We start from the raw sequence: 21119 nt of genomic DNA, 5'->3' as shown, positions 1-21119 counted from the left end.
TACTCCGTACCTAGATCAGGTAAGACTATTAAGTATTTTTATTTATTACTTATGTTTTCAAGAGGTGAAGCTAAATTACACTGGCCACATGACCTCTAAATACACAGCTGATAGGGTTTAAAACAGAAGCATTAGGATTTAAGTACGGCTTACAGAACAGTGCAGTGGGTTTAAGACAGAGAAAAGCAAGACAAGATTAATCCACTTCTATGGTAGATTTTCACAGATGTACAACTTTGCTGTAAACTTTTATTCCCTTCAGCATATCCAGTCATAATAAAAAGTCACAATTATTAGCTGTGATTTTTTTTTTTTCCTTCAAACAACAAAGCTTATGCTGTCCTACAAAAAATGATGCACAGTGGATCTCAGTTCTCTATCTAAGGTTACAGCCCTAAGCGCTGCATTTTCCAGCTTAAAGTTTAAAATGTTTTTTCTTAAGACACTTCTACAAATCTTCAATACAGCTCTCAAATTTGAAACTACCTGCAGAGTTCAACTGAGTGGTGCATTCTTTTGCAGTTCTCGTGTCTGAAAATTTACAGTGAATGTTTATATACCAATTTATTGCAGAAATCCTAGTCTTCAAAAGTATACTTTAAATCTTTTGAATGTAAGACTCTGGACCAGAAATCAGGTTTTTTTTGCATATCAAAACCTTAAACTTGCCTTCTGTGTGTTCTGTGAGTTAAGAAGTGTCATAGTGTTACTGTAGGCTTTAAAGAAATCTCAGCATGGAGATGAGAACTGGGAGATTTCAGTAATTCATGCTGAATCTGTTGAAAAGTCTGCGGTGTGGAAGATTGAATACATGTTTATATCTAAAATATTTTCTATTGATTACAAAAAGCCCTTTATTCTCTTAATAACTTTGGCTGCATTCTTACTGATTGGTCAGGTATATTATCAAGCAGAAACAAAGCATCTCTATTCAGGAAGTTTCAGTGGTCATGAAAAGTTACTCTTAGTACAGTCAGAAGAGACTGCAGATTTTTATGAGCAGAAAAGGCTCCTGAAGGCCAGTCCATCCCATTAATGATGTGGTTCTGCAGACTGGCACTCAAGGCAGTTAGTATTTCAACAGAACTTTAGGAAAAAGTGTTTAGAATAGTATTGCTCCTTAGCAAAAGGTAGTTTTGATTTTGAAAGTGATTCTGAAAGGCACCCTATTAGATGACAACTTTATTTATCAAGAAGAGGCAAGGAGGTGTACTTAAGTCACCTTGTGCTATCCTGTGCAATTTAATACATCTCTTTCTGGCAAATTATTTCACACTAATATAACCTTGATCACTTGAATGAAGTTATTCTTCCCTGTATTTAGTATCTATCCATTTAGGAATACACACACTTTACCAAATACTGTGTTACAACAAAACATGCAATAGTGAGTAATTTCTGTCATCAGGTGCCTAGAACATGTAATTTCATCATTTACAACTTTGGTGGAGGGGAATACATCCATTATGCCATCTCTCATCATAATTCCCTGTATATTCAAGAAGACCCATTCAGACTAGTATTTTCCTTATACAGTAGCTTCATGTTACCAGATGCACAACAGTTGAAGCATGATGAGTAATTACACACAAAGAGACAACCAAAGTGCAGAGCCTGTGGGATATATACTTTTTATTTATGTTAAAGCAGAGAGATTACTGAAAGATTTCTTCTTCATGAAGACGAGTAAACTATGTTCATTAAGCTTCAGATGCTGCCCGCTGCATTGCTTTTAAATAAAAACGCTTACTTTCTGTCAGACACAGAAAAGTGGTAAGCAAACTTAGAACATACTCCTTTAATATATCAAAAGTTTCCAAGGCAATATTATTAAGATGTATACCACAGTTCCAAGTAACATCAAGCTTCATAAAAGAGGTGGTAGGGAAGCTTTATCCAGTTAATAGCTTAAGTGCTCTTCTTTTCTTCACCCAGTAAGTTCACTGTTGCTTTCTTGGCTGCAGGAAAGTAAAAGCAAGTTTAATCTTAGAAGCCAATAGACTAAGTGGTTTATTCAGTGTTCTGGAGCTACATTAAAAAAAAAAAAAAAAAAGATACCCTTTTAAGTCATAAATGAGACATCACAGAAAATCACAGCTTTTGTATACACATACAGTGATAAAACTATATTAAGATTTAAAAAAATAAACCATAAGCAAGGACAGAACAATGAACAGCACAGACTTGTTGATGTAACAGTTGTCAGTCACACAGCGCTTCTCGTAAGGTTTAGGACATACAGGTTTACAGCAACTGTACTACCAAGATGATGAAATAGGGCTGGAATAATGCTAATCTATGTTTATGTACATGTATACCTATGTGCATGTCTTAAAAAAAATATATGTATGTGCAAATCTTTATATGTAGAAAGTAGAAAAAAGAATGGGATGGAATGAGGACAGAAAAATCCCATGTACAACATGGAAGATTGTTACTTAAGATACATGTCTAACAATGGTTCAGGAAGGTCATGCAGCAAAATTTCCAAGCATAGCTGAAAAATGAAGATCACTTAAGCACTGACAGGAAAACTGCTTAAGTTGGTAAGAGGAAATGAGACTTCATGCATTGTTTGGGAGAACAGAGACTTAAAAGTGCTTTGAAATACCTTACAAATTTCCTTTCAAATTAAATTTAAATAAGTCTTTGTTTTAGCTACTTAATACACTTCCCTCTCTTACTCATACAACTGTCATCAGACATTTTTGAGTATGAGGGTCCACTACAGGGTGCAAGGAAATAAAAGCAAAGCTTAAGCAACCTACAGGCTTACTTACTCTTACCAAATAAAATCCTAAGTAATTTCTTTAAGAGTGGGCTCAGAATCCTTTGATCTCCAGAGGAAGAAGAAGTACAAAAACTTACAGATGGGAAAACTTCATTTCCCATGTTGCTGTTTATTGGAGTTAAAGGATTTGCTTTACTACACAACTGGCAGCTCTTCTATACTTCCAAAGATCTTCCAAATACCTGATAGTATAGAAGACAGTAACTTAATGAGGTGACAATAACTTAAGCAGTAACCGTATTTGTGGAAGGTATTTTCTAAGGATGTTTGGACCTACCACTGTAGAGAATGTTAATAGTGATATGTATGGTGGGAACACACAGAAACTAATTAGCCATGTTCTCCACTCACAGATCTTGCATTCATTCTAGCATACTGAACTCCTATAAAGATCCACCACAATCCTCTTTTCCTAGTATCTTCATCCAAATTTAACTTCTCTATTATAATTTATGTCATCTTCTTACGTTTTTCCCCCTAATTCTAATATTAGAGTTGCCCTGGGAAATTCCTCCTATTTGATGTGATTAGTGAATGATCTTTTCCTCACCTTCCTTAGTGATGGTATCTGCAGTCTCTGCAGCCTTGTCCTTCAGGTCTTTAACAACACTGTCAAGCTGAGCTTCATGCTTCAGGAAGAAAGGCCGGATAATTCGATGATAAAGAAACTCTGCCCCGTTGGAAGCACTTGGAGCCATGCACCACAACAGGAAGCCACACTACAAGGAAGAACATCTGCCTAAGTAGAAGAAATGAGTAGGAGACAAGGTGTAGTGTGCCTCCCTGCCACAGACTTGAGCATATTTACAACAGCACATCATCCCCTTAATTTTTTATGGTCACAGTACAGTAAGTATGCACATCGGTATAGTTACATTCAGTGAATCTTTATATTGGAATAATTTCATGAGTACTAACAGGATAAAGGAGGAGGGCTTTAGCAGTAAAGCTAATCTGGTAACTCATGTTATCAGTCATAGAATCATAGAACAGTTAGGGTTGGAAAGGACCTTAAGATCATCCAGTTCCAACCCCACTGCCATGGGCAGGGACACCTCACACTAAACCATGTTACCCAAGGCTCTGTCCAACCCAGCCTTGAACACTGCCAGGGATGGAGCATTCACAACTTCTTGGGCAACCTATTCCAGTGACTCACCACCCTCACAGTAAAGAACTTCTTCCATATATCCAACCTAAACTTCCCCTGTTTAAGTTTGAACCTGTAACCCCTTGTCCTATCACTACAGTCCCTAATGAAGAGTCCCTCCCCAGCAAACCTATAGGCCCCCTTCAGATACTAGAAGGCTGCTATGAGGCCTTCTCTTCTATAGCGCATTTGTGGGGTTTTTTTTGTGAAACGTAAAAGCACAAAAGATATAGAGATTTAGAGACATCAGTTTGATAGATGGACCACTTAGTGGATAAAGAACTGGCTGGATGGCCGCTCAACAGCTCAGTGTCCAGCTGGAGACCAGTAACGAGTGGTGTCCCTCAGGGATCGGTGTTGGGACCGGTCTTGTTCAACATCTTTATCACTGACACAGACAGTGGGATTAAGTGTGCCCTCAGCAAGTTTGCCGATGACACCAAGCTGTGTGGTTCGGTTGATACGCTGGAAGGGAAGGAATGCCATCCAGAGGGACCTTGACACACTTGTGAGGTGGGCTGATGCCAACCTCATGAAGTTTAACAAGTGCAAGGTCCTACACCTGGGTCAGAGCAATCCCAGGCACAGCTACAGGTTGGGCAGAGAAGAGATTCAGAGCAGCCCTACAGAGAAGGACTTGGGGGTGTTGACTGATGAGAAAATGAACATGAGGCAGCTTCAGTGTGTGCTCGCAGCACAGAAAGCCAACTATATCCTGGGCTGCATCAAAAGGAGCGTGACCAGCAGGGCGAAGGAGGTGATCCCGTTCCGCTACTCTGCTCTCACAAGACCTCACTTGGAGTATTGTGTGCAGTTCTGGTGTCCTCAACATGAAAAGGACATGGAACTGTTGGAACAAGTCCAGAGGAGGGCCATGAGGATGATCAGGGGACTGGAGCACCTCCCGTATGAAGACAGGCTGAGAAAGTTGGGGCTGTTCAGCCTGGAGAAGAAAAGGCTGCGTGGAGACCTCATAGCAGCCTTCCAGTATCTGAAGGGGGCCTATAGGGATGCTGGGGAGGGACTCTTCGTTAGGGACTACAGTGATAGGACAAGGGGTAACGGGTTAAAACTTAAACAGGGGAAGTTTAGGTTGGATATAAGGAAGAAGTTCTTTATTGTAAGGGTGGTGAGGCACTGGAATGGGTTGGCCAGGGAAGTTGTGAATGCTCCATCCCTGGCAGTGCTCAAGGCCAGGTTGGACAGAGCCTTGGGTGGCACGGTTTAGTGTGAGTTGTCCCTGCCCATGGCAGGGGGGGTGGAACTGGATGATCTTAAGGTCCTTTCCAAACCTAACTATTCTATGATTCTATGAAAACCTAATCAGACAAAACATCAGTCCCTCTAACTACTTCTAAACTATGTGGCACATACCTGACTGAAGGTCTAGGTCCCAAAATCACTAAAGTCCAGCCAAAACAATATCTCCTCTCTGCCTCCCTGCTTTGAAAATTCAGTGGTGGAAAGAATGCAACTGTGCGCGTCCCAGAGCTAAAGTGACAATGGAGAAAGATATATCCATGCTACACATGGCACATAGACAAGTGTAATGCTTTTAGATTGCACAGTTTAGGTATACCTTTTATAGCACCATCTTATTGGGGGGGGGGGGGGGGAGGTGGTGGCAATGAATAGCACAGTCTGTGAGGTAGTATTTCTGCATTTTACAAAGGGGATTGGAAAGACAGCTATTACATGTATTACAAATATCTGTCTTTACTACTGAAGCACTTTTATTTGGTTTCAGTTCCACTATCATACACAGTACAAAGATGATTATGAAAAGATGATCAAAACATTTAAAGGACAGGAAGTGCCATAACTAACCATGCTCAAGTTCTGAAAGCATATACAGAGACACTTTACAAGATGAAGTGACAACAAAATTAATAAATTTTTCTCAGCAATTGTGCAGTTCTTTCCAGACACAAATAGTACAATATTATTTCATGTTAAAAGCCTTTCCAGAAAAGGCAGAACAGCTTTTCACAGACCACCTTTTCTCAAAACAGAAAACTATCCCAGCCTCAGCCAAAACGTGCTTTGTTTTTATGTTAGACATGATTAAATGTTTGAGGATTTCTACACACTTCTGGGAGGAGAGGGAAAGAGGGAGAAAACAACAACTCAAATCCTCCTCCTGAAAAACGAAACAAAAAAGCCCCCCTGCAAAGACAACAAAAACCAGAACCACCACACAATTAGCTAATTTAAGTAGCAAAACCCAAACTAATAATTTAAACTACAATAAAACTATAATCAACTTTAAAGTCTAAATTTAAATACAGTAGCACTTATTTAAATCTTGTATTTCAGGAGTTTTTCAGCTTTCAAAGGATATCTACAGCAGCTGAAGAGATGTTTCAATGCAAGTGCTAGACTTTCTGAAAGTCATTAAAAAAAATATAAGCAGAGTCTTATTTATTTATGAGGTTTCCAGTACACTGCATCATGCAGAAGCATTTCCTAGAAACCAGTTCCATTACAGTATGCTTTCAGATTTTCACTGTGCCTAATCAGAGATTTGTCTTCTCTTCTTCCCCTCGTACTTTTAATTGCCCATTGTAAAACTACAAAGATAAAACCACATCCAAATATTTGTTTTGATATTACACAAGAAACTCCTAAATGACTATTGAACCACTACAAGGTGATTTAAGTCAAGAGAGGTTATTTTAAAAGAAAGGTTCTGATTTAACAAAAAGGAAGGGGGGAAAGTAAGATAGAATAAAATCCCTTTTCAGTTATGAAAACTGCAGTCTCCTTCAGGCAAACCTTCCGGATATTTTGGAATTATCTCTGTTCTATTCTTCCTCAGATAAGTGATATTGAGATTGAATGTTCTGTAGGTACTGATCGGCATACCTGTAAAACTTTGGCTTTGTCTTCACTGCAATGCACACCACAGTAAAACTGATCCCTTTCATGCACATTAGTTGAAGAAAATACCTACTGTTTTTTGAGGAGATTGCTATTCCTTTTTAAGGCCATTTATCATTTCCCTTGGCCTACAGAAAATCAGTTATGGTATTATCTGCAACTGGAGATACATCCTGACCGGCTGTCACTCTGAAAAGAATCGCTGATTCCTGGGGTTAACAACCACCTTCTACAAAAGATTTTGCTACGCCAATTTACTATCGTTTTAGGCAAGCCTTAAGATTCTTCAACTGTCTGATCATAGTGTCAGAACTGAAAGACTTAAAGAGGACAAAGAAAAGTTTTTCAAAGCATCCATCAGTGAGAATGCCTACCAGGAACATTTCAATGAACTAAGAGAGATCATTCAGCATGCAGTAAAATTTGGCACTTCTAAGTAGCAACTGAGGCGGTATCATTAAGGAAAGTCTAAGAAAATAAAGGCAAAAAGTGATGGGATATCAATTTTCAAAACCTTCCATTATCTGGAACTTAATATTATGGAACAAATAAATAGGACTATCTGATGCTGGTATCTTTCATTAATAACTGAGAAACATATTTTATTTCCTGTTAAAGAATACCTGGCCAATTACTGATAGTTATTCAAGTTGCCCCAATATATAAAAGATGTTACTTAGTTCTCCTTTGTTTTGGGAAATCCCTCAGCCATAAACCCAACTTCCTCTGAAACTGAGAAAAATTGAAATTTCCCTTTCCTTGCCTAAGAAAAGGGAAATTGTCATTTTGGTTGTACTGCTTAGTCAAGAAAAAAACCTTTTGCAGTTACAGATTTATTCTCACTTACTACTTCTGAAGTGTACCAAAACAGATGTTTATATAAATTTTCTAGGTCATATACCACCCTTTCTTTCCTTTTAAACATAGCAGATCTTTCCCTGCCACCCATCCCAACTTTCCCTCTTGCCTTACAACATCAGTTGTAAACAGATCACTTTCTTAGTGATAAATTACATATAACCAGCATCTTAAAATATGGTCTTAACCAGGAATGGTTCCAAGGGAGTCTCCTGTCGTCTATCCACTCTTGAAGACATTAAATTAGTTATGCCAAAGGTCTCATTTTAGAAGAGGGGTCACACGAACTAACATACCTTTATCATGTAGTAGAAAGGGAACCAGAACAGAAAGATATCGGAAAAGAATTCCACTACACTGAAAACACCATATACAACCCAGTAAGTCAGCCACTGTGTGTCATCATCTTTGTTGGGACTTTCAATTGCCTTGATTCTGCAAGGAAAACAAAACAAGTGAGCAGATCAATAGCATCTGTCTCATCTGTAACGGTTACATACCAATCCTCAAGATTTCATTACTCTGTATGCTCTACAGAAAAAACAGTATGCCCAAGATCTTTGAACAGCAAAGTTTTTCCCTATACATCAGATATCAAAAAGAAGATACTCAAGCTAATTCTAGCTCTGTGATTACAACACAAAAAAACCCAAACCAAAAAACACAAACCAACAAAAACCAACCCCCCCCCCGGAAAAAACAAAACCAACCAACCAACCAAAACCTCAAAAAACCATAAATATGATGACCTTGTTTATGAGACAGTTCATAAGATAGAGAAGAGAGGGTAACGTTTGACCAGTTCCAGTTCTGAATGCATTCTGGCACTCCTGACCAAAAGACTATTGTACATCAAAGCATTAGTGACCCATGTAACAGTTAACCTGAGCGATCCCTGGCCTGTGCTTACAGGCCTGTGCTGTGCTGCACTGCAAATTCCCTGATCACAGGATAAACCCAGTAAGCTCACCAAAAGAGAGAATCCCCTGGCTTACAGGCCTGTGCTGTGCTGCACTGCAAATTCCCTGATCACAGGATAAACCCAGTAAGCTCACCAAAAGAGAGAATCCCCACAGCAGTTCCCCCTGGGTACCAGTAATTATACCATCTGCATGGCATTGCCTGTATCTAACAGCAAACATTCTCTGACAGTAGGAATGATGAATAGCGTTATTGTCTTGAAAGAAAAATCCTACTACAGCTTGTATTATCAAAATGAGGTAACCTTGCCTACAGATGAGGTCTGTTGCTGCATGTGGATTGGAAATCCATTCAGTGCTGCACAACTTGAGGTTCCCAGCATCTACAGGAATTTATGATTGTCTATACTATTCTCTGTTTCTTTATAGTGTTAGCTCTAATAAATAGATTTTAAATGAAGCTTTAATGCAGATCACACCTCCTGGTGCAGACAGCATCTAGATAAAAGTTTTAAATCTAGTTCAGCGTCCCATAGTGTATCTCAAATACCTTTACTTATAATGCACATGAGCTGGACTCTGCTTTGCAAAACTAAACTGTAAGATTTGCTTTAACTTCTAAGAGAAGCGTTTGCAGACCAAGTGCTTCTTGGTCTTGCCTACAGCAACTCCCTGTACACGGATGCATCTGCATCCCCAATGGTTCTGCTCTATAAATCCATTCCTACAGAACTTGCACATCTTGATATAGACTACAGTATTAAAATCAGGGTGGCGCAACCTCTTACAAAGTCTTGGGCTTCCTGCATAATGACTGGTTTTTTTTGTTCTCCAGCTGTTAGGAAAATGCAGTTCAAGTTTACACAGTTCTAAAAATACTAAGTTGGAAGAAAGACATACATGTGCTTCCTTCAGTAAAAGTAATGAAATGGAGACTCTGGGCTTGCTATGTTCCTGATTAGCAACGTAAGAAGTTTTAGGTGGAAATGCTAGCTACTGTAAGCCTAATAATATGAATCTTAAGAGTACTGAAAAGAATTTGTCCTCTCCACTCATGCTGCAGAATTAATCTGTAGACTGTTTAATGAATTTAGGTTTAATTCTTTTATAACTTATTCCTTTAACATCACCAATACTGTTGCAGAAGCAGCCTCTGTGGAATATATCAAATGCGCAGTTTTCTTTTAGTCCATAAAAAAAGACCGAGAGTTAGGGTGGTTTACAAAATAGAAACCACATAGATGGCTGACTGCGAGTACGTTTCCTGGTCTGTGAATTGAGAAACTCTTTGAATCAGTCAGTTCCTGTATCTGTAAATTAAGGTGATAGGGGAAGAGGAGAAAAAATATCCATCATATGACACGTCTTACACTGCAGCAAAAGCACTGGCAAAACCCATCAAACACATGAGGGAATTTGTGTAGCCTCTGGACTGAATATGAAATGCAGTATGAGGATCCGATACTTAATGTATGCATTATTTCCATTAGCATGTGGCTAGCCAGGAAGGTTCTGCAATGAGAAAAGCAATAGCCCTTGCCATATCCCATTATGCAAAATAAGGCACTGTTATTGAGGTGCATCAGCACAACCAGAAGAACAGGTTTTCTACAGGTGGACGCCAGCAGGTCTGCTTACTGCTGTACCAACACCACAGTGTTGGGAAACAGTAGTCCAGGCAACCTGCTCAAAGGCAGTGCCAACTTCAGATGCTTCTGCGCTCCCACTATGAACCACATTTCTGTGCCCCCACCTCTCAGGTATTTCAATACCACCAGGTGAGGGGATCCTACAAAAACAACCCCAAACCAAATCCCCCCCGAACAAAACCAATCAAACGAACAAAACGAAAACAACATAAGAGGTAAGGTAGAGGGCTATTAATCTATTTTCAAGGTCTGAAATTGTATTTCTGGAGGAAAAGAAAAAGTTCAAGTGACTAGTACAGAAGTTAGAGTGGTGGATAAATGGAGAAAGGAACTAATGCCAAAGCTTCTCAGTGTTAGGAAAAATTTGCTGTAGGTTCATCAGGTGAATTTCTCTGGTTCTGCTGGTATCTCCATTTGAGGCATACAGCAAAAGGCTCATTTTACCACCACACGCATGCTAGCTTGGTATCTGTGAAAGAACCCTTTGCAATGAAACCACCAACGCTCTGTTTTCCAGTCATCATCTGAAGCCACCCATGGATTTAAGGAAGCATTGTTTTTTTTTAGCATTATTAGGTCATCTTAGCAATCATGAAAAGCAGTTTTCATAAAAAGCTCAGCATCTTCAATTTTGTGGCAAAGGGCAGACGGTGTTATCACCGTGTTATTTTCTCTCCTGTAACAAGGGATGGCCTTTGAGAGTTCCTAAATGCACTGACATGGGTGTGCTCTCTTTGAAGGTTCACTATCTTCTCCTTAGCTCCTGAAGGTGATTATTTGGAGGGAATACACAAAAAAAGACACTTTCCTGGTCAGTCACAAGCAGCAGTACAGTTAGCCAAAACCCTATCTGATTTAACCATCTGTATACAGCATTAAATCCACATGTGGTGCTTTCTTGCACACTGTAGGAAACAGCACATATCCCTCCTTTTCTGTAATGGTCTGATCTAGGTATGCACCATGGGACAAGCTCAGGTGGCAGCCCTCCACCACACCTGCTAAGGGTCACCTCTGAAGGAAGAGCAAACTGCATTTGTTAGCAATGACTCCCTCCAAATTAGTGGGAGGGAAGGAAGGGAAAGCCAGGATACAGCAGGGCCGTCAGTGAATCAAGGTTATCACTGAAGGAAAGGCAAGAATTTTACAAATATTCTGTCTCTGAAAGGGAAATGTGTGCCTCAGCTGAGACTGCCAGTGGAAATTCAATCTAACATGTTCCTATTAAAAAAGAGGGCAAAAGTGATCTCCATCCTTTGCTACTTACACACTATTTCAATACTAAGTCATAGAAAATAGTCCTTATTCAAGAACAAGTACAGTAAGTTATGCAGAGTATCTGAATGGATAGTGTGTTAGGGTTTTTTTTTATCCATTTGTAACCCTAATTAGACTTTAAGTTATTCTGTATGTTACCCTAGGTAACTTATTCTATATGTTATTAGTATATTGCTCTGCACAATACATCAACATATATGTTACTACAAACCAAGAACATTTTATTCTTTTCCATGTTATACCATGAATCAATCAGGCTGATATTCAAAATACAATCTCCATCAATAAATGAAAAGATACAGCTCAAGAGGCTCTGGCAATAAATACAACCAGCCTTAGGACAGCCTTCTTCTAATGGTTATTTATGTGTTGCAAGAACAAATACGTCAGTCTCATTAGTACATAACATTAAGATTTCCTAACAAAGGAAGGAGCAGCCAAAGCCCGTACCTTCAAATTTAAAAAAAATATACTGCTAGTTTTCGTAAGTTTTTCTAATACTGATTTGACTACATTCCATGCTAATGCCAAGTAGTAATATGTCACAAAGGATTTTATATGGTACTTACACACTAACTGTAGATTAAAGAAAGTCTCAAACAATGACATACAGTAGTTCTGCCTGTTGGGAGGTAAAAGCAGTCACTAGGAACAGTTTCCAGTAAACTAAATGGTAAATAGCACAGCTCAGTTATTTTAACAACAGATGCCTGTCCAGCAGTGAAACGGCCTTTGTGGGCCAGCACTGCAACTTATGAAGACAGATGGTGACCTAAGTAAAAACCTCATTTTTAGCCAGATCTGCTCCTCAGTAACACCACTAACTGGTAATGCCAGCAAGAAAGAATGGATGCTCCCCAGTAGCCCAGGGCTCATATCAGCTACATGGTTACAAGGGCCAGCTCAATTTTGACTGTGTGCATCCCAGAATCAGTCAAATTGAACTCTAGATCAAGTACAGTTACTTTATCCTCTTACCTGATAGTAACAGATACTGGTCCAATTTCAGTAAGCTGCCAAGCTGAATTCTTTCACTTAAACCATCTGACTGATTTCAACCAAAACATCAACTCTTTTACAAGAAGAGACACTCCTGAATTAGCTTTGGCATAACAAATAATTTTTAGAGTTAATTCACATGTAGAATACTCACGGAATAAGAGTATTACAAGCACACCAGTTATGAGTTTGGGGTGCTCTGTTTTTGTTTTGTTTTTTTTGAGCCAAGTTCACATCTGGAATCTAGAAATAAATAGATGACAAATATTCTTGCTTTACTCTCATTTGAAGTGATTGCTCAAATCCTGCAAAGTACATAATGATTCTTGTATAAATAAATTTACAACTTTAAAATAGATTAGTCTCCATTAAACCCAGTGCTCATGTTCTACCTAGGGAAGACTGGAAAATTCTGTACATCCTGTGTTAACTTTTCTAGTAAGCGCTGTACTAAATAAGTAGGCAAGCATAATTGTGACCCTATTAGCCAAGCATAATCCCTTTTTTCCCCCATTTAAAAAAACTCTAGTTCTAGAGCTTATACTTACTGGTCTGCCCCAACTCTTCACAGCACATTGCAGTAATTCAAAAATAATTTACTTCTAGCTATCTGTTCAGACATCCCTGTGGCATCAGCACTCCACTGGAAGACAGACTTCCTCAAGTTTGGTGCATCCTCATTTCAGACTCACTGTGGCAGGCTGCCTCCATGACATCTTGCATCATTTCAGTGAAACAAGTACCTGCATATCTGTATTTGTTTTACTGTTCTTACACATTTTCACCCATCAGTTAAAAGCCTTCAGTCTTCCATCTTTCTTCCTCATTACTGACTTCAACAGCAGTCATACATTTGCTGATACTGAAAACATTTTCCTGCCAAATGCACTTATGCAACTGCTGCAGCATGATTCTACCATCTCCCCTCTCTCAAAATTTTGTGTATCCAGAAGACAGCAGCAGACAAATCCAAGAAATTCTTGGTAGGGTGAGCAAGGGGTGCTCACTCTCTGTGCAGGGACAGATATTATTAGAAGACAACATATGACAGGTGCTCCAAATATGACAATATGATAGTTGCTTCAAAGCAAACAGAGACTGAGGGAACAAAAGGACCACATGCCACTTGGCTCATCAGTGAAGGGAGTCTTACATACTGCATGTTAACTTGGCACAAAGCTAGATTCCTGCCAAAAAAAAAGCAGCAATCTTCATTTCCTTGCTCTCTGCTAGTTCTTGGCCTGCGTCTTTTGCAACAACTATGTGTAGGGTCACATGATGAGTTAGTTCCCCAGTTCTGACTCAGGTTAAAAACAGCTTCGCCTAAACATGCACTCACACAGCTGTTTTTGCTGGGATTAACATGCATCAATGCCTCAGTCCAGCTTGTTCTGCTACACAAGGCTGGGCAATGCAGGTGGTGCTGTGCAGCAGGAGCTCCAACAGCCTTCATCTCTCCACCTCTGAAGAAGCCATCCATACACTCTCTCTAGAAAGGAGATTTCCTCCAAGGGCAAGGAAAGTCACCGGGGCCTTCAGCAGTGCTCACCTCTCTATGTAGTCTCAAGCTTAGCTTTACCAGCTTTACTGTTGGCTGTACTTCTCCACATCAGCAGTTAGACCAGTACTGCTACACTGCCTGCTAGAGCCTAAAAACCCTGTTTTAAAGTCTAATCCCATCTTGTACTACAGAAGTCTTCCAGGTTGTCTTTCCTGAACATATTGACAAAAAGAAGTGGCATGTAATGAGGGAGCATGTAATGAGGGAGCATGTAATGAGGGAGCATGTAATGAGGGAGCATGTAATGAGGGAGCATGTAATGAGGGAGCTTTGGGAAAAGCCACATGCAAAGGATTCTCTACTAGTGACAGCCACTTTTGTTACACAGAAAAAAAGTATTTCACATGCTTTGGTTGCCTCTCCACAGCTGTTCCTGTTAAGGGTGCAGGCACAGAGTTCAAACAGTACTGCTGTAAACAAATGAAAAAACCTGGGTCCCTGCTATGTGCTTACAACAATACAGAAAGAAGAGTTTTATTTTCCTGTCAGCCTATGCTGCACTGTGAAGACTATAGTTCAAGCATAATTTTGTTACAGCTCAACTACAGCTTTTCATTTCCGTTTACTCCAATATGGACAAAAGAATTATAGTACTGCCTGAATTTATACAAATGTACAATAAAGCATGAAATTACAGTGCAGTGCTTTCAGACCCATCTTGGTAAAATGCTGTTTCCATGTAATCACTATGTGAGGAGGTTTTTCAAACTAGAAACAGAAGTCCTACAATTTTAATTACTGACTGTAACTTCAAAATTGTCTCATCAGGGAACAGGACAGAGATTCAAGTTTCAGGCTCAGGACTTGCTTCTGGGTTGAGGCTGGTTTGCAGAGACCTGAAGAATTTCCTTTATGTGTGCTGTGCAGCAACAAACTTCTGCTATTTCTCTTAAAAATAAAAGTTTTATGTAGCATTCACAGACCACCAGAAGGAAGTCTGTATTTCTTTTCCTAACAGCTGAAGGAAATGCTTGTTATGCTCATCTAAAATTGTGCATCTTTCTCATTGTATGCATAGTAACAAGTAGACTTTCTTTTGGGACAGCAAGCTGTTGCTAGCTCTCCTGTGTCACAGGTAGTCTCAGCTGTGAAGAAAGACTTTGAAAATGTAACTGGAATACATCACCAAAACAAAACAAATAGGAAAACAAGAAATGCAACTACTAACCATGCACTTTTCTTTTTTTTTAATGTTATTTTTTACTCCAAGTCACTAGAGGTCAACACAGTAAGAGACAGGAGAACACGCAATTTACAGTACTGCAGTGTATCTTGACCAAGAAAGTCTTTAAAATGCCTTCATTTACGCATCAAGCATATCTGCAGTCCCTAAAAATATTATCTACATCAATTATAAACTGCAAACCTTCCAATTAGTTTCATTCAGAGTGTGACTCTACCTGTAAAACAAAGATGTTAAAATTTTTTTACCTACATTTAGGACACGGAAGATAAACTAAAATTTTCCTACAGCCATCATAATATTAAGAGTATCTCTTGTATCTAACCACTTGCTATCTCTAGAAAGGAGAGCAAATCACTCATCCAGTCCACAGATAAGGCGGCTTTTAAAAGGCACTCTGAAACCTGAAAAACCTGAAAGAAAGAAAGGATGTTTGGAGGAACTCATTTGGCAGAACATATACAAAAAGTCAAAATATACTTTCTAGTGTCTGAAGCTCCATGAAAACGGTGTCAGAGAGGAAACAGTGTAAGGGCAGCCAGATTTGAAAACGTTCTACTTATATTCATATTGAGCATTATGAATCTGGTTAGATACACTACATCTCCTCAAATTGCTTTTATAAAGCAGCAGCTTTAGAAAATTACTTGTGAATATTAGCATATCATGCAACATTTTCTGTAAGGGGAAAAATTAAGCATTCTCCGCAAAACTTGCTAAGAGAGGGCAGATGTGCTGTGCTAGCTCTCCACAAATACAGGCATGACTTACGTTTTCTAAACAACTGTGACCAAAGAAATGCAGTGTTCCTGTTTCAGAGGTACGGAAGAGAGAAAGGAACTAGGGTACAGGCTCAAGACACCACAATATTCAAATAAAAACTTGAATTAAGTATTTATACTTCTCTACAATCAATCTAGACTGTTTCCTGTTTGTAAATGCTGCTAAACTGAACAGCATAAAATTAACCTAAGTATGACTGTACCATATTGCTTTTCTACCCTGAAGACACCAGTAGTAAGTTCAGACACTGTACTGCCCAAAGCTGTTTTCATCTTTGCAATTTTTAAATCCAATATGACAGCACTTCTGAACTTTCCAATCCTTTGCACCCATTTCTTAGTCATCAAAGGCTCCCTTCCTGCTTGCATGCTCTTACATTTTTTTTGAGGCAGTTAACCACCACTGGCTATGGGTGAAGCTGTATTTAAACAGCTAACTCTGGGCATTTTGAAGAAGCAGTGAAAAAATTTACAACATTATTTATATACTGCCAACACTCACTTCTTCCATCTACTAGTCTGAAAATCGCCTTGTCCAGCTAAAGCTCACTAGAAGTATGAAGAGTAGCTTTTATCATCTGTGGTAAACTTTTCAAAACTGATCTACTGCAAATCCAAAAGCCTGCAAACAAATACAAGGTTTCAACTTAGAACTAATTATTTTATTCCATCACATAGCACTAATCAGAATTTTAGGGACTAAGACTAGTGTTTCATAACAAACTTTAATCCAGACTGTCTGACGTAGTGGGAAACAGGTCATGTTTACTTGGGAAACTACTGCTTAATTTCACCTACATTAGGGACCCTTGCTGATGACATGGCATAGAAGACTTGGGTTTTTTGAAAGATTCTGTACTGATAGAGAAGACACCCCTCTGTGCATAAAACCACTGAAGACTTACAGAAAGCAAAATTGGAGGTGAACATAGACGGGGGTAGGAGAAAGGAAATAGTAGCTGCGCCTGCCTGAAACTGTAACAGGCATTAACCTGGGAGATTTATGCAAGGCTGGACATGCATACATCTGTACATCTGCAAAAATACCCTTGTTGCATGTGTGAACAGGCTGAAACCTGAGCTGAGCATCCTTCTCTGAGTTTCTTTCCCATATATATTTTCTTTTAGGGAAGCACTGAGATTAACGGTAACTACTGTGACCAAGGTATCCCAGAACTAAAATCCTAATTTATAACACGCCTAAAGGGTTACTCATCTGGTAGCTGTCTGCCATTTTAAACAACTGTAAGGAAAGAAAGGTGATCTCTCTTCCAGAAAACAGACATCTGTCCCACTCCTTCATGACTGTCTTTTCTGCTAAATAGAAGCCTGACCTAGTACTTTGTTGCTTTTCACATTAAATTCAGTCACTGACAATGTGGAAATGACACACTGATCTAACTCACAACAGAAGAAAGTAAGCTTACTGGGGAAGAGTAGTCTGCTTTTTTTTTTTTTCCAGTACCTGAGACATTTCAGGCTTGGATCCACTGTTAAAACACCTGCATAAATATCAAACTAACAACCTGCACATTATTTCTGTTTAGAACTCCTGACCTCTTCCAGAAGCCACAGCTTTTACAGTAAAAGCTGTCTGAGGGTGTTTGCAGCTGATGAAAACAGCCGAAAGCTGTTTTCTGCCCAATGCTAGGAAGCAAATCTCACTACTGTTAGCTCATACCGCAGGCTCTTCAGCAATCTGTTCAAGGGGGACAGGCCAAATAGAAGAGAGGAATAAACAAACCACCCTGGCTAGTGTTCTTTAAGCTTTGGCTCTTGATGGTTGACGAGCATGGGGGACATCACTTGGCAGCACCCTGATAGCAGTATACAATCCTGAGCAGCAAGAACGACTTCTGGTGATTCAGCAGGAATGACTTCTGGTAATTCAGCTTTATCTCCTTGTAGCTTAGCCCAGCATCAGGATAGAGATCCTACAACAGGCACGGAGAGTAGCATGGCAGGACCAAAACAAAATGAAACCCATGTGGTCAAAGAAGGGTAATCACCAAAGAGGATTCTTGCTCTTTTTCATGGTCAGGCAGCCCATATTTGACCCCAGACTGAAAGCCACCTCAGGAGATAGCAGACTGACCCCCTAACACCGCACAGACTGGCGAGGGCTGCTTATCCTGAGTTCACACACCTCGCTCCTAAAAATGGGAAGCTGACCTGGACGGTGAAACGTATGCACTGGCACATGTCCTCCTGTGTCTTCTCTGCACCCACACTGCATCTGCAAGCTTGCAGGCAAAGCAATGCATGTTGGAAAACACTGCAACACTATGTACCTGCTCTGTACTTGGGAAAGAAGAAAGAGGAGGGGATGAAGCCTACCTGTGCTGTTAGCAGGCTGCTTCATGAGCTGAAACAATGAATGACACTGGCATGCAACACATCACATGCATTTTAAATCAGACTTCCATCCAAGATTGCAATTTTGTCCTCAAAATATTTCTGCATTAAAAGGACAGCTAAAGGGAAGCATTAACTGAGCATCCACTGGAAAAAACACATGAATACTATGTCAGTTCTGTTTTTGTAAATAACATCATGTTTTTTTATTTAACTAAAATTTGTAGCTAAGGACAATGGCATATGCACCCATTACTTAAAAAAAAAAAACAACCAAAACAACCACAAAAAAAAAATCCCACCCCACAATACTAACATCTCGGAAGTAACTTTTCACATTAACATACATTTAAAAATCACGTTCCAACATGAAAAAGGGTAGACACCCTACAAAACAATAACAGAAAAAAATTCCAGATTTGGAAGGAAAAAAAAGGGAAGATAAAACCTCATTCTTCATATTTGATTTGCTACTGTCTGTGAGGCTTCATCCCCTCGTCTTTCTTCTTTCCCAAGTACAGAGCAGGTACATAAGCGTTGTAGTGTTTTCCAACATGCACTGCTTTTGCCGGCAAGCGTGCAGATGCAGCGTGGGTGCAGAGAAGACACAGAGGGGCATGTGCTTTGAGGCTACACAGCTCTTCATTATCAATTTATTCACTGTAGTTGCATAATGGCAACTATTATATTTAAAAATATAATCCCAAACCAGTTTTAAAACAAATTAAAAAATTGAAATGAGATTTTTAATAACTGTCAGTTTAAAAGTAACCTAAGTCAGACAAAACAGCACACAAACATAAAATTCCTACACAACTATCAGCTTTGTTGGCTGATTTTCATTTTCAGATTTTAATGAAAAAACACCTTTCAACTAATCTTTTCACTAAACATGGCATTACAGAAATTAGCCCAAATTTCTCCAGAGTTCTTGGCCTATAATCTGTTAAATCTGTACTCACCTCAAACAGCATTTTATAAAAGCATCACAACCAGAACATGTTTCAAGAAAGTCTACAGAAAAAAACAAACCAACCCAACCAAAAAAAAAACCAACAAAAAAAACCCACCAAAAAAACAAACAAAAAAAAAATCCAAAGTGGAGGAACCTGGTTTGTATTGCCCAGGAGCTAGTTTGCTAGTTACTTTTTTAAAATTGCTGGCTGTATATAAGTTTATGCAAAAGGCAAGCACTGAGTTTCAACAATATGGCAGTGTAGCTGGGAAGGACTTCCATTTTATGAATTGTCCAGCTACACAGGTTTTTATTCAGTACATTTAGGAAGTCTTCTGGAACACACCCCATTGGGGTTTTAACGAACATGAAACTCATTTTGATCTCACAACAGCGTAATGCCCCTTGAAAGAAACCAGATATTCTTAAAACAAAAACATCTTAACAAGGCTTTGAAAAATCAAGTATTCTTAAGTCTTTTACCCCCAAGAGGAGCTACAGTGTCTTCCTTTCCACCTTCTCATCAGCGCGGTGGTTTTGGAGTAAACAGCACTCTTTTAACGCATCCGTGTCTCTGGTCCGTTACAGTTACCAGTGCTTCATACCAAATATATACTGACACTGCACCACTACCTTCCTGCGTACCTGGAAGTGTCCTCAGCTAAAAATACCAGTGCGAGTTTTAGCAACTACCATTCCAACCATTCTCCCTCCTGTTACTAGCAGCAGCTACAACACAGCAATCCACCTTCGTACTTAAGGTGACGAAGCTGAGAACTCAACGCAAAAACATAATGCGCCTCAGGAACTGGTTTTCAAGTGTGGAAACTACCCAGCATCTCCCATCTCTAATTTATTACACAGCACCTGCCAGATGGAAGAAGCCTCTTTTTTTACTCAGCACCTTGCGCCTATATATTCTAAGGGAAAGGGGTAGGCGGGAGAAGCATTTTTGAGCGTGGTCTACCGTGACAGACCGCGCTCCAGCTCAGGGCAGTGATTCCCCCAAGACTAACACATGGCGCCAGAGCGGCCAGAGGGGCACGAGTTGCGACACTCACGACACGTAGGCGGGGTAGCCGAAACCGATGATGTTGCAAAGCAGGGATGCGCCGTAGCCCACCACCAGGTACACGGCCACCGCCCCGACGATAGCTACGCGGGAGAGGAGAGAGCAGACAACCGTTAACGCTGGCAGCCGCCCACTTGCTCCACGGTGCCGGGGGAAGGGGGGGGGGGAAGGACGCAGCCACCGCCATCGGCCGCTCCGTTCACCCCATACGCGGCGACCGCAGACCTCAAGCGTTGAGGAGACCCGCGAAGTATGGGGGTGGAGCGGTGGGAGCTCACCGATGGCAATATAGGCGCGGTTGACGCCGGTCTTGCTCTCCATATGCTCGAGCACAGCGGTCATGCGGTTCTTCTCGTGCAGGAATCGGTCGAACCACTCCCTAATCGCCGCGGTCATGGTGAAACCTCCCGCCCTTCAGCCACCACAGCCCCGACTGCACGACGGCAAGACAACACGCTCCGCCTTTGGCGCCGTCCGACCGCCCACCTACGGCCGCGCTGGGCGGTGGCACCCCGCCCACCTCCGCCGCCGCCCTTGTGCCGGGGGGAAGTGCCCTTCACGCAGCGGTGAGGTGGTGGGGAGCATTCGGGAGCCATGTTCTGTCGGCCTTCGCAGCCGCTTCACGAAATGGAGGTGGGGGTGCCGCCTGGCCGGGGTGAGCCCTCTGTTCCTGAGGAACCCTGGCA

The 21119-nt window shown here is 40.4% G+C and overlaps 1 protein-coding gene across 2 annotated transcripts; it reads right to left on the bottom strand.

Annotated features, from left to right (window-relative positions):
* Positions 1-1617: 1617 nt before the first annotated feature.
* On the bottom strand, positions 1618-20872 carry REEP5 (receptor accessory protein 5). Of its 2 annotated transcripts, XR_008972078.1 has the most exons (6): positions 20712-20872; positions 20423-20516; positions 7976-8114; positions 3342-3510; positions 2869-2973; positions 1618-1958 (listed from the first exon to the last, which is right to left on the bottom strand). XR_008972078.1 is itself a non-coding variant. In XM_057408597.1 (5 exons), the coding sequence occupies exons 1-5, from the start codon at positions 20827-20829 to the stop codon at positions 1909-1911; spliced, it is 570 nt and encodes a 189-aa protein (XP_057264580.1). In that variant the 5' UTR covers positions 20830-20872; the 3' UTR covers positions 1618-1908. The 2 variants fall into 2 exon arrangements, 1 of the variants encoding a protein (XP_057264580.1); XM_057408597.1 differs by lacking the exon at positions 2869-2973.
* Positions 20873-21119: the final 247 nt, after the last annotated feature.

Source organism: Pezoporus wallicus, unplaced genomic scaffold (genome assembly GCF_028554395.1).
Source record: "Pezoporus wallicus isolate ANWC-B61680 ecotype Strahan unplaced genomic scaffold, APGP_CSIRO_Pwel_v1 contig_9962, whole genome shotgun sequence".
Taxonomy (NCBI): domain Eukaryota; kingdom Metazoa; phylum Chordata; class Aves; order Psittaciformes; family Psittacidae; genus Pezoporus; species Pezoporus wallicus.
Note: the sequence above shows the minus strand (reverse complement) of the source record. Positions and strands in the feature narration are given on the sequence as shown.

What these genes read in the sequence shown, in the direction of transcription:
- REEP5 (XM_057408597.1), bottom strand. Translation starts at nt 20,829, where the DNA reads ATGACCGCGGCGATTAGGGAGTGGTTCGACCGATTCCTGCACGAGAAG. An exon ending in GGCTACCCCGCCTACGTGTC is followed by an intron (nt 8,115 to 20,422) that starts GTGAGTGTCGCA and finishes TTTTCCTTGCAG; the next exon opens with AATCAAGGCAATTGAAAGTC. An exon ending in AGATACCATCACTAAGGAAG is followed by an intron (nt 1,959 to 3,341) that starts GTGAGGAAAAGA and finishes ACTTTCCTGCAG; the next exon opens with CCAAGAAAGCAACAGTGAAC.